We start from the raw sequence: 13,583 nt of genomic DNA on the forward strand, positions 1-13,583 counted from the left end.
TCCAAGGCCATGGCGTGGGTACCATTGGAGTCTGCAGTGGAAGAGTTGATGCCCCGGCTATTGCCGGTGGAGCCCTGCGATTTGGCGGAAGGTTTCGACCCCTCGGTACCTCCGAGGACACCTCAGGAATACCTGAGGCGTGTTCAGTGAGTGATTTGGATATGTGCGGGTGGGCTGGTTGTCCGCCCAGGTCCAGGGCACAGCGCCTCTTGCCCGTCTACACCCGTGTGCGACAAAGCCCCGCCTCTGTTCTAGTCCCAATCTCTCGCGAAATAGGGACTGCTCAAAATCTCAGGATTATTTCGTGACACGGGCAAATTCCCTTTGAATTTGATTGCACACATAAGACATGCTCTTGGATTTCCTTGCTTTTAATCCAAATAATTTCGGACATATGTTTGTTGTTTAGTACCTGTATCGGAAGTCTAGATTTTTTTTTTCTGATTTCATAATGAACTAAAATGAATCACTTGTTTTATTACATGAGTAAAGCACAATAGTAATTAAATTTCTTGCGTTTATTACTTATTCTTAGGATCGAAGCTGCTCAGTGTCCAGATGTTGTGGTAGCTCAAATTGACCCAAAGAAGTTGAAAAGAAAGCAAAGTGTGAATGTTTCTGTGAGTTTTAATAACCATCTGGGAGATTTGTCTGTCCGTTTGTCTGTCTCTCTAACACACTAAAGCTTTTATTACACTATCCAATAGTATAAATTATGGTGTAGGTAAGATTTGAGTACCCCCTACAAAGAGAGACGTTGTCTTCTACTTTTTCCTCCATAGAAACAGTTGACTTTCTCCAGGGATTTTTCAGTAACATTGATATTTGTAGTGACTTGATCATCTTATTTTAAGGGCATAATCGTGTCCTAAAGGAGTCTCTGTTACTTTTTTTTTTTTTTTTTTGGAAGTTTTTTCTGGCTCTGTCTTGATCATTATTATTGAACTGGTGTTTAATCTTATCTAATGTAGTTTTGCACATTCTGAATTTGCCCTGATATCACTTTTTAAGAGTAAAAACCCAAATGTCTTAAACCTTTCTTGCTACTTGCAACTGTGGGCATTTTCATTCACTTATTTATCTAGCACACTTTTTTGGTGGGGATTGAACTCAGGGGCACTGGACCACTGAGCCACATCCCAGCCGTATTTTGCATTTTATTTATAGACAGGGTCACACTGAGTTCCTTAGTGCCTCACTTTTGTTGAGGCTGGATTTTGAACTTGAGATCCTCCAGCCTCAGCCTCCTGAGCCTCTGGGATTACAGTTGTTCGCCCCTGCACCCAGGTTCAGCACACTTTTTATTGGGCAACTAAGTTGTGCCAGGCTCTAGAACACAACAAAGGATAATATAGAAAAATCTTACCTGGCAGAGTTGGTGGCACACTTCTATAATCTGGGGGACTTGGGAGGCAGAGGCAAGAGGCAAGAGGATTGTAAGATCCTCAGGTAATTTAGGGAGATCCTGTCTCAAAATAAAGAATGAAAAGGACCTATAGATATAGTGAGTGGATCACCTCTGCATTCAATCTCCAGCGCCACAAAAAAAAGAAAAGAAAAGAAAGAAAAAGTTCTTACCCTCCCAGAGTTTGTACTCTCTTAGGGAAGGCAGAGAGTAAACAAGCAAATGAAATATGTAATTGTAACCCTTTTTTTGAAGAAAATAAACATGATCAATAAATGAAAGAGAACTATTAAATAGTCATAGAATAATATCTCTCTAAAGTTAAAGGAAAGTGGCATTTTAAAGTTTTAATAATTTCCTTTATATGTTCTGAATAGTTCCATTATATCATACTTATAGTAAGAAAATTTTAATTCAGATACTATAATGTTTCATATGACTTCTTTTCATAAGTTTTTGATTCATAGAACATGGTGTCTTATATACATAATACTTAAGAAGTGACCCCACTAAATATTGTTACAAGGTTATATATAATCAATTGTGAACTATGCACTGTTTTAGAAAACAAGTAGACTTTTTTAAGTCAAGATTCTTTAAATATATTATGCCCATACCAAACTTCTTTATTTAAAGTATACCTCTCTTTTTATGTTTTGCAGTTATAGAATGGTAGGACTGAATTATACATTTAGGGTTTACATCATTTAAATTTCTTAGAAACTCCAACCATAAATCATTCCAATTTTTTTTCCCTATGCTGGGAATTGAACCCAGGGCCTCATGCATGCTAGGCAAGTACTCTACCACTATGCTATATCCTCAGCCCCATTCCAGATTTTTCTTTTTTTTTTTTTAATTAAAGTGGCGGAGGATTTTTTCCTAACTTTTTGGGGGAGGGGGTACTGGGGATTGAACCTAGAGATGCTTTACCATTGAGCTACATCCCTAGTCCTTTTTATTTTTTATTTTGATACAGGGTTTCACTGAGTTGCTTGGGACCTCACTAAGTGACTGAAGCTGGCCTGAAACTTGCAATCATCCTGCCTTACCCTCCATTGCTGTCCTAACATTTTTAACTGAGACATAAATTGTAAAGTGAAATGCCTGCTATTTTGCACCTGTAAAAAGTGTGGGAGACCAACCTTACACATGACTGAGTTACACTCCCCAGCTGGGTGCTGAGGCGCTCAGTTGCAGAAATGTGGCAAAGCTTTCCCCACCCATCTTGGGTCCGAGGGTCGGTCTCGTGCCTGGATTTGTCTTGCTACAGCCCCATGGGTGAAGCTATGCTCACCTGTTCCTTTATAATATAACCCCTTGCCCTGTTTAGGATAGAATATTCCATGGAAGTGCCTTGTGTGTGTCCCCTTCTCTTACTGTGCCCTTGGGTGTGGCTTACCCAGGTGTCAGTCAACCTGCTGACAGTGGACATCATGAAGATAGACTCAGCCCCCTGAAACCTGACCCCTTGCTTCATTTAAATAACTTCTCCTCAGTAAAAGGGGTCAGCACGTGCTCTTGCTCTCTCTCTTTCTGAGGACCCTTAAGGTCGGAGGAGCCATCACAGCGACCCCAAAGAAAAAGGTATTTGTGTCTCTTGTGTGGTTATTTCATGCAGCCCAGTTAGCCCAGTTTATCTGGAGTGACCCCTGAGCCTTTTAGTCACAAGAACTGAAACCCAGCAAAAAAGTATCTTTTTTTTTTCTTCCTTTGTTGTCAATGCTAGGCATTGAACCCAGGGCCTTGTACATACTATGAAAGAGCTCTACTACTGAGCTATATACATTCCCAACTCCATTTATTTTTTTCACTTTGAGATAGGGTCTTGCTAAATTGCCCAGGTTGACTTCAGAATTTGAGATCTTCCTGCTTCAGCTTCCTGAGGAGCTGAGATTACAGATGTGTGCCACCAAACCTGATCTAGTTTTGTTTTGCTTTTAGGGGGCTTTGTTTTCTTTGGTGCAGAGGTGTTGCCGGGCATTGAACCCAGGGCATTGTGTATGCTAAGGAAGTTCTTGACTATTAAGCTGTATCCCCATCCCTTTTTTCTTAGGTAGTCTTAGTTATTCACTTGTTTTATATATTTTTCATCTTGCTTTTACTTTGTAGAGGTATGAGAGGTTGATGCTAACATTTAGGAAATGATCTCTAGCTTTCAGGATGCCAACCTGCCCCTGAAGGTTATTCCCCAACACTTAAGTGGCAACAGCAACAAGTAGCACAGTTTTCAACTGTTCGACAGGTAATTTTCTCTTCAGATTTTATTGCTTTTCTTAGACTATAATTGGAAAGCTAAGATATGTGATTTTAAAGCATATAGAATATTTATGAATCAATTTTTTAATTATTATCATTGGTATGTTACAGTTTGTAACTTATTTTCCAAGTTTTAGAGTGGTTAGAATTTTGTGTGGAAAGTGATTTCAGTTACTCATCTTGTGAATCACTGTCCAACTTTTCTTCCTTTAGAGTGTGAACAAACATAGAAGTCACTGGAAATCACAACAGTTGGACAGTAATGTGACTATGGTATGTAAGCTTATCAGTTTAAGTTTTACAATGTATACCTGTATGAAATATCCATATTTATTTCCAGTCTTCAAGGATTCGTTTGCTTAGTCTATATTATTTTAATTCTCTTTCACATACCATTATTTAATAGTAACAATGCCATTATATTAGTAGCCTGAAAAATAACCCGTAGTGCAAGTTGGTATTTTCATTACTGTTTTAATCCACCATATCTTGGGCAGACTTGGATATGTGAAAGAAATGTAAAAGTTGTCATAATCAAAATGGAGCTACTTTTGTCAACTGCAACAATTAAAGGTAAAGAAAGCCAGGAAGTAATGAACGATTCTTATGCATGGTTGCCAAATAGTCCATCATAAAGGATTCTGCCAACCTACAACCTTGCACTAAGGCCACTGCAACCTTATCAGAAGAACTTCTACAAAGATATCTGCTAGGCAATTGTCTGTTCAACTTCAGAATGACTCCAGTTTTGTTTTTAATCACTATGCTCAAATATTATTATTTTGAAACCTCTGACATAACCTTCATTCTTGTCTTAAAACTTCCCCTTGCTTCAACCTCTTTTAATATGCCCATGGTTAACTATTATCTCTGATTCTAATTTTTTATTGAGGTTGACAAATAGGCATTATTTGACCTCTCTAGTTTTTAAGAATTATTCTGAACAATACCTTTTGTTGTTGTTGTTTCTTTTTTTGTTTTGTTTTTGTGTGAGATAGGGTCTCACTATCTCAAATTGGCCTTAAACTTGCTGTCCTCCTACCTCAGTCTCTCTAGTAGCTGGGATTATAGGCATGTTCCACTGTGCTTAGCTGAATAGTTGCTTTTTAGGAAATCAATATATTTTCAGTATTATAAAAGACTGAATAAGGGTTATTGGGTTTTCCTAGTAGGATAATGGTGCCATGTAGTAAACTCACATGGTTACAGAGTATCATCTCAGCTTTACTGTATGATGACATAATAGTGAAACCTGTCATACATATTGGAAAATTATATTTTCTACATTTTTTCAGTTTATATATAATTTTAAGCTCTTCAGAAACTATGTGAACTCTTCCAAGTAAAAATAGGAGTTGGGGAAGAAAGAAATGGATATGGTGTTCCAAGCAGTCTTTTTTTTTTTTTTTTTTTGGTGGTACTGGGGATTGAACCCAGGCCTTATGCAAGCACTCTATCAACTGACCCATATTCCCAGCCCTCAAGCAATCATATGCCTCATACATGCTAGGCAAGCGCTCTACCACTGAGCCATAACCCCAGCCCTCAAGCAGTCATTTTTAATCTTTGGGGAATCACATATTGCTTCTGAGAATCTAATAAAGGCTATTTATCTTCAGAGGAGGGAAAAAATAAACTCCTGGAGTATTCAGATTTCCTAGTCAGATTGGATTAGAGCTCACCGTAGAGCCTTCATTTAAGTTTAATCATTTCCTTAAAGGTTGTATCTGCAAATACAGTCACAGCTTAAGGTATTAGATGAAGGTTAGGGCTTCAACATGTTAATTTGGGGACACAGTTCTCCCCTTAACTGGTACTGTATCTTTGTATTGAGGTGTAGGGATATGGGAGATCCTTATTTCTATTTTTAGTGTTCAGTATAAAAATAAATACCTGGAAAAAAGTTAATTTCTTTTTCATCTTTCAGCCAAAATCTGAAGATGAAGAAGGCTGGAAAAAATTTTGTCTGGGTGAAAGGTTATGTGCTGAAGGGGCTATTGGACCAGCTACAAATGAAAGTCCTGGAATTGATTATGTACAAGTAGGTAATATGTGGATAAACAAAACAAAAAGTATTTTAATTTTGGTTTATCACTTAGTATAAAGGGGTCAGTGAACTACAACATGGGCCAAATATAGACTATAACCTGTTTTTATACACCTCATAACTTAGAGTGGTTTTTATAAATTAAAAGGATTGTAAAAAAAGAAACAAATAAAATGTTTACATGTAGTGAAATTATATGTGACCTACAAAGCCTGAAAATATTCACCATCTGACTATTTATAGAAAATATTTGCCAACCACTGACTTAGCTTATAGATTCTGTAACTTACGAAATTTCAAAAATAATTTACTCTGGCTTAATCTAGATTGACTTCTTATCTCTTACGTTTTAACTATGTAATAATTTTGAGTTGGATAGGATTTGGGTTTTTTAAATGACTAGGTATAGGTCACATAAAGTATTGTAAGTAGTCACGGAAGCAAAAGAAAACATGACACTGTTAGAAAGATCCTCCAGTAAATTGCATATTTAAGAGATGAAATGTTGGGGGTGTACTTAAATTTTACATGACTTTAATCATAATTATGTGGCCAGCTCCTTGTCTTTCAGAATTTATCTGCCTCTGGGTTTGCAGATGTTCCTATAGAACACATTGCATACATCTTCATTACTACTTCCTATGTTATATTGTTCTATTCAACAGATATGGTACCATATTGTTTTTTTCCTGTTTAAAACTTATTTTTTTCCAGGCCAGGCACAGTGACTCATACCAGAATCCCAGCTTGAGGCAGTAGGATCGCAAGTTTGAGGTCAGCCCGGGCAACTTAGCAAGACCACGTCTGAAAAATAAATAAAAGGGGATGGGGGTGCTGAGGTTTGTGGCTCAGCAGTAGAGTGCTTGCCTAGCATGCATGAGGCATTGGGTTCGATCCTCAACACAACATAAAAATAAAACAAAGATACTGTGTCCACCTAAAATTAAAAAATTAAATAAATATAAAGAAAAGGTGGGGGTGGATGTAGTTCAGTGGTAGAGCATTACTGGGTTCAAGTCCCAGTACTGCAAACAAAACAAAATAAATGTATTTTCAAAATATAAAGAACTCCAAAAATCATTAAAAAGCCAAGAATTAGCCTCCACCCCAAAACAAAATAAAACAAATAACTGTCAAAAGACATAGACATCTTACAGAAAGGAAATACAAATTGTTCTTATATGAGAATATTCTCAACTTCACTTATAATAGAACTATAACTTTATACCTCTGCTGATCTACAGTTTTTCAGGTCAACATATTGGCAAAGAAAGTTTGATATATTGTTTTGACAAAGCCTGGGAAAACAGGCACTCTTCTAACTAGTGTGGGAGTATAAATAAACTAAAATCTTTAGGGAAGCTAATTTGACACTCTTTCTTAGACAACCTATTATTCTTTTAGATAATATACTCAATGTATACTACATTTAAAAGTTTTAATTTCGTAAAGAAATGTATTTATTTATTTACCTTGTTAACAGAATATAGACAAGTAAAAACATACCATGTTAGAAAGATCATTTAAGGACATAAAATTTAATGCATTAGTTCTTAAGTTTTGTATAAGTCCATAGTGGTTGGCTGGTTGGTTTCTTTCTTTCTTTCTTTTTTTTTTTTTGAGGTACGAGAGCTTGAACTTAGGGATGCTTTACCACTGAGTTACACATCACCAGCTTTTTTTAGTTTTTAAGACAGAGTCTCGGGCTGGGGATGTGGCTCAAGCGGTAGCACGCTTGCCTGGCATGCGTGCGGCCTGGGTTCGATCCTCAGCACCACATACAAACAAAGATGTTGTGTCCGCCGAAAACTAAAAATAAATAAATAAATATTTAAAAAAAAAAAAAAAAGACAGAGTCTCACTAAATTGGCAGGCTAGCCTCAGATTTGTAATTCTTCTGTTTTAGCATCCCAAATAGGTGGGATTCTGTAATCCTACTGTGCCTAGCAGTATATTTTAAAAATTGAGTCAGATTAGGTTTAAAAAATATCATTCTAATTCAAATGCCCTTAATTGCTGAAAACTTTAGCTTTCACTGAATATTTTTAAATAGTGTCTATGATATATTAATATAACAATGTGATATAATTTTATTGACTATATTTAAGTTTTTCAAGTACCTTTTTTAAAATTTCATGCTTACGACATTTTGGTTACTAAAATTATTTTTAAATTTATATATTCACATTTTGAGATATTATTTTGTTGGGCTTTACAAACAATAGTTTCTAGAATGTCTCATAATGGGCAGTGAAAAATTTTTTTCTTTTATCTGTATTACTAAATAACTGTGTAGCAAGAAATTAACTTGTTTGGGGAAAAAAATGAAAATCTTTCTTATATGCATTAATAGATTTCAGTCTCATTTTTTTCTTTCAGATTGGTTTTCCTCCATTGCTTAGTATTGTTAGCAGAATGAATCAGGTAAAAATCCATCTAATAATGATATTATATGCATTATTTGTTTGCAGTGTGTATAGAAGTATTCAAATACTTTTATTTAATATTTACAACGTTGTTGTATGCTCTTCAGTGGTTCTTTTTAATCCTTATTATATCCCTTTGTGGGAGTTATTATTTTTCTTTCTTTCTTCTTTTGGAGGATACCAGGGATTGAACTTGGAGGCACTTGACCACTGAGCCATATCCCCTGCCCTAGTTTGTATTTTATTTAGAGACAAGGTCTCACTGAGTTGTGTAGTGCCTCACTTTTGCCGAGGCTGGCTTTGAACTTTCAATTCTCCTGCCTCAATTTCCTGAGCTGCTAGAATTACAGGCATGCACCACCATGCCCAGTCTGTGGGGACCTGTGGGGAGTTATAATTAATAATCATTTTTTATAAGTGAGGAAACAAAATTTAAGGGTAAGTGACTTGCAGGTAGTCAGGTGTGGTGGTACATGCCTGTAATCCCAGCAACTCAGGAGGCTGAGGCAGGAGGATTGTAAATTCAAGACTAGCCTTGGCAACCTAGCAATACCTTGTCTTGAAATTAACCATAAAAAGGGCTGAGGATGGATATAGTTTAGTGGTAAAGCACCCCTGGGTTCATTCCTCAGTGCAAAAAAAAAAAAAAAAGAATTACTGGCTGGTGGTTTTTCAGCAAGTAAAAGCACTGGTATTCTATGCCAGATAAATCTAACTCTAGGGCTCATGCTCTTTAATATGGTGCCAGGGCATTTATGTACATTTCAGCTATAATAAGTCTTAAGACTCTGAAGTTTGAATGAATTATTAAGGTTAGGTTAACATTTCTAGGTCTAGATATCCGACATATTATGTAAGATTGGGATCAAAAGGTAAAGATTAGGATCAAAAGGGGAGAAGTACAGAATTTGGTTCTTCAGTCTTTCAGGAGTAGGGACTCTGTTATCCATTTAAAAGGTAAATACTTGTTTTGCTTTTACATAGCACTAAATACCCTTGGAAGATTAAAAAAAAAAAAAATTTTTTTTTTTTTTGAGTGTCCTATTCAACTGGAAATCATTCTAGATGCTAGTTTCACTAAGTTGATCATTTGCATTTAGATACCTTAATGGTCGTAGTAAGTTTCATCAGCATGATTTTTTTTATAAGTACCCACATATATGTATACCAAATGTATAATGTGAACTTGTTTGCAGATAATATTTTCAATAGTTAAGTGATTTAATCTGTATAGTTCTAAAAGAGATCTTTCTCTAGCTAATTTTTAGATTTGACCTTTTTTTTAAAATATTTTTTTAGATGTTCATGGACCTTTATTTTATTCATTTATTTATATGGGTGCTGAGAATCAAACCCAGTGCCTCACATATGCTGGGCAAGTGCTTTACCACAGAGCCACAACTCCAGCCCTAGATTTGACCTTTTAAGTTGAGAAATAAATGGAAGTTATTTATACAAAGAATTGTTTTTAAGAGCAGATGAATTTTTTCAAGTAGTTACAAACTAAAATTAGTAGTTACAAACTAAATCCTAAGATTAAAACTAAAGCCTTAGTTGATACTTGAGAATGTAAGAATATTTGTGTTGGGCTGGGATTGTAGCTGAGTGGTAGGATGCTTGCCTAGCATGGGAGATGTCCTTGATTCAGTCCTCAGCACTACAAAAAAAGAAAATCAAAAAACAAAAAACCCAAGCAGAATAAAAATATTTGTCTTAAAAATCTTTCTTCACTAGGTGAGACATCTAAGCAAATTACTAGTCAGTTTTCTGACTAAGCTTTGTGGAATTCCTGTTAAACTTGTAAATACTTTATTACTAATATTATTTATTTAATATTAATTATTTAATATTAATTTAATATTAATTATATTTATTACTCTTTCCTATTCTATCTTCTTTTTTTTTAGGCAACAGTAACTAGTGTCTTGGAATATCTGAGTAATTGGTTTGGAGAAAGAGACTTTACTCCAGAATTGGTAGTATTGCATCTTTTTTATTTCATAATGCAGGCAAGGTTATATATATTTATAATAAGATGTCACTCTATAGTATTTATATTTAAATGTGTGTGTGTATATACATATATACACACACACACACATTCATACAAAAATGAGCTTGTTTGTAATAAAATTCAGAGCTTATACTAGATTATAAATCAATATGCTATTTCCTTCCTTGAGAAAGCTTTGCTTTAGGGAAAAAATATTAACTAAAGAATTGATTTATATCCTTGTGCAAGCTGTTTATCTCATGAAGATCACTAACAATTAGGTTACAGACTGATAATCAATTTGCAGGCTATATTTGGAGTAGCACTAGCTTGAAGAAGTTTGAAATGCATTTTATAAGATGGCCTAGAAATTCAGACCACAAAATCATATAAAAAATGGCATTACATGCCAAGCAAGCATTGTTCTAAGAACTTTGTATGGAATAACTAATTGAACACTCCAGTAACCTATGAGCTGTAATCATCCTCCAAATTACAGATAAGGAATTTAAAACACAAAGGATTTGGTAGATTGCTTGGGATCACACAGCTTATAAATGGCGGAACTTAGATTTAAGCCCAGGCAATCTGACTGTAGAATCTTTATTCCTAACAATTCTGCTGCACTATCCCTTTATTTAATTGCTTTGTATTCACAGCTCATTTCTCACTTTAAATTTGGGTAAATTTGGTGGATATTAAATAAATAAGTTACATTTTTACTCCTCCTAATTTATGATTTTAAGAAATGTTATCATTCAACTGGGCAGAGTGGCACACACCAGTAATCCTGGTGCCTTGGGAGGCTGAGGTAGGAGGATTGCAAGTTCAAAATCAGCCTCATCAACTTAGCAAGGGCCTAAGCAACTCAGTGAGACCCTGTATCTAATTAAAAATATAAAAAAAGGGCTGGGGAGGTGGCTCAGTGATTAAATACCCCTGAGTTCAATTCTGAAACCAAAAAAAAAAAAGGATGCCGTCCTTTGAAGTAGATTTAATTTTTACAAAGATTTTTCACATTTTAGGATATTCACTAGAGTATATCCAGGTTCAGAGCTCTTTATCAAAGCATAAGATATAATCTTTGCCCTCTAGAAGCTTATAGTCTCCTGGGAAAGACAAATAAGCAACATTGTGTAACAGATATTAAGCTTCCCAGACTACCTCAGCAAAGTGGCTTAGATAAGTCACTTCCATAAATACAATGAAAAAAATATATATATTTTGTTGTTGTGCTGGGTATTGAACCAAGAGCCTCACACGTGCTAGGCAAGCTCTCTAACACCAAGTTGTACCCCCAGCCCTGATGACCAAGGTGTGTGTTTGTTTTTTCACATTTTTTTCATTCTTTTAATTTTTTTTTTTTTTGTGGTACTAAGGATTGAACCCATGGCCTTGTGCATGTGAAGCAAGCACTCTACCCACTGAGCTAAATCCCCAGCCCTTAAATTTTTATTATACCATGTACTTGGCCCATCCCGCCCCCCTGCCCCGACCAGTACTGGGAATTGAACCCAGTGTACTTATTCTACCATTGAGCTACATCCCCAGCCCTTTTTATTTTTAACTGTGAAACAGGGTCTCACTAAGTTGCTCACATTGCCTTCAATCTTTAAATCCTCCTGCTTTAGCCTCCCAACTTTTGAATTACAGATGTACATTGCCACACTAAGCCTTATATCATGTACTTTTTGTATGTAAAACATTAATATGTTTAAAATCACCACTTTCAATTTTTTCCAGTAGTCATACACCTTTTACAAAGTTGTCATATTTTTAAGCTCATATTTCACACATATATTTCCATATGATAATGTAATTCACATAATTGCTATTGCCTTAATAATGTCTTTTATCTTTTATTCTTAAATTATTGACCACTTGCATTCTTTCTTATGTTTTGCAGTCATGATTAAATATTAAAAATCCACATTAATTTCTCAGGATATTTCTAATTTAGAATTATTGGATCAAATTTCTATAAGCCTTTGTTACATTTTGCGAGATTGTTCTCCTTAAGAAATGAACTGGTTTATATATGTTTCATCTTTTGTGTATCTGTGTGTTGTTGAGGATTAAACCCACGGCCCTGTGCATGCAAGGCAAGCACTCTACCAACTGAGCTATATCCCTAGTCCTGAACTGGTTTATAATATCATCAGCAGTGTATACTCAAATTTATTATTATTCTCTGCAATTCCATTCAAGTTGAACTATATGAATTCCCTTTTTTGTAACTTAAAAACATTTGATTATCAGCAACTCTGAATAGTTTGACCCAACTTTTTTATAGGTTGTGTTTATGTTTCAAACTAGGCAGATTTACTTTAAATTAAATGTAGTTTTCATTTCTTTTAATATCAGTAAAAACGTATTTATCCCATGGGTTGGTATATTAGCTATACCTTCAGAAGATAACTTTGTGTTCTTAGGCCACTTGTTTATCTATATACTGAATTTAAAAATTTATATCATTTCTTTATGTTTAATAGTAACCTCTTAAAACATTATTTGATTTGTACTCCTTCTTTTAATCTTTGTTTTGTGGTTTTTTTTTAATTCTTTGCTCTAAGATATTTTGTGTGTGTGTTTTTTTTTTTTAAAGAGAGAGAGAGAATTTTTAATATTTATTTTTTAGTTATCAGCGGGCACAACATCTTTGTTTGTATGTGGTGCTGAGGATCGAACCCGGGCTGCACGCATGCCAGGCGAGCGCGCTACCGCTTGAGCCACATCCCCAGCCCTTGTGTTGTTTTTAACTTCTAAAGATTATCCATTCAAGGGGCTGGGGTTGTGGCTCAGTTGTAGAGCCCTTGCCCAGCATGTGTGAGGCACTAGGTTCAATTCTCAGTTCCACATAAAATTAAATAAAATAAAGGTCCATTGACAACTAAAAAAAAAAAAGAAGATTATCCATTCAAGCCAGGCATGGTAGCACATGCCTATTATCCCAGCTACCTGGAAAGCTGAGGCAGGAGGATTGCAAGATCAAGGCCAGCAACTTGGCAAGACCTTGTCTCAAAGTAAAAAGGATTGAGGATGTAGTGGTAGAATGCTTGCCTTGTGTATTTTAGGTCCTGGGTTTAGTCTGTAGTAGTGCTAAGTAAATAAATAAATATTATCCACTCAAAAAGATGGTAAATTTGGCCTTTCCTGTTACTTAATGAAAGCATAGTACCAAAAAGTCTTTATAATATCATCAGAGGAATCATTAAGTTGTTTTCAAACCACTGACAGCTGACTCTGAATTTTAACATTAACCCTTTAAATGTAATTTTGAGTATTGTATCTTAGAAATCAAAATATCTAATTCCTTTATCCAAGTAACTGTACTGTCCAAATAATCCTGAGGATATCAGTGTTTAAATTAACAATATATCACCAGAAATTTGTGTATCATAACCAGTAGAAGGAAAAAGGGGATCTTCTACTTTTTCTCTTCTTAAAATTACT

General features: G+C 35.2%; 1 protein-coding gene across 1 annotated transcript in view; it reads left to right on the top strand.

Annotated features, from left to right (window-relative positions):
- The window catches only part of Gemin2 (gem nuclear organelle associated protein 2), a 23,087-nt gene continuing 9,504 nt past the window's right edge, over positions 1–13,583 (top strand). Inside the window, exons 1-7 of the mRNA XM_076850224.2 lie at positions 1–146; positions 536–620; positions 3,561–3,650; positions 3,878–3,937; positions 5,592–5,705; positions 8,091–8,135; positions 10,045–10,113. Coding sequence (XP_076706339.1) covers positions 10–146; positions 536–620; positions 3,561–3,650; positions 3,878–3,937; positions 5,592–5,705; positions 8,091–8,135; positions 10,045–10,113 — 600 coding nt within the window. The 5' untranslated portion in view covers positions 1–9. The remainder of the gene's footprint in view (positions 147–535; positions 621–3,560; positions 3,651–3,877; positions 3,938–5,591; positions 5,706–8,090; positions 8,136–10,044; positions 10,114–13,583) is intronic.

This window comes from Callospermophilus lateralis, chromosome 3 (assembly GCF_048772815.1).
Source record: "Callospermophilus lateralis isolate mCalLat2 chromosome 3, mCalLat2.hap1, whole genome shotgun sequence".
Classification (NCBI taxonomy): Eukaryota; Metazoa; Chordata; class Mammalia; order Rodentia; family Sciuridae; genus Callospermophilus; species Callospermophilus lateralis.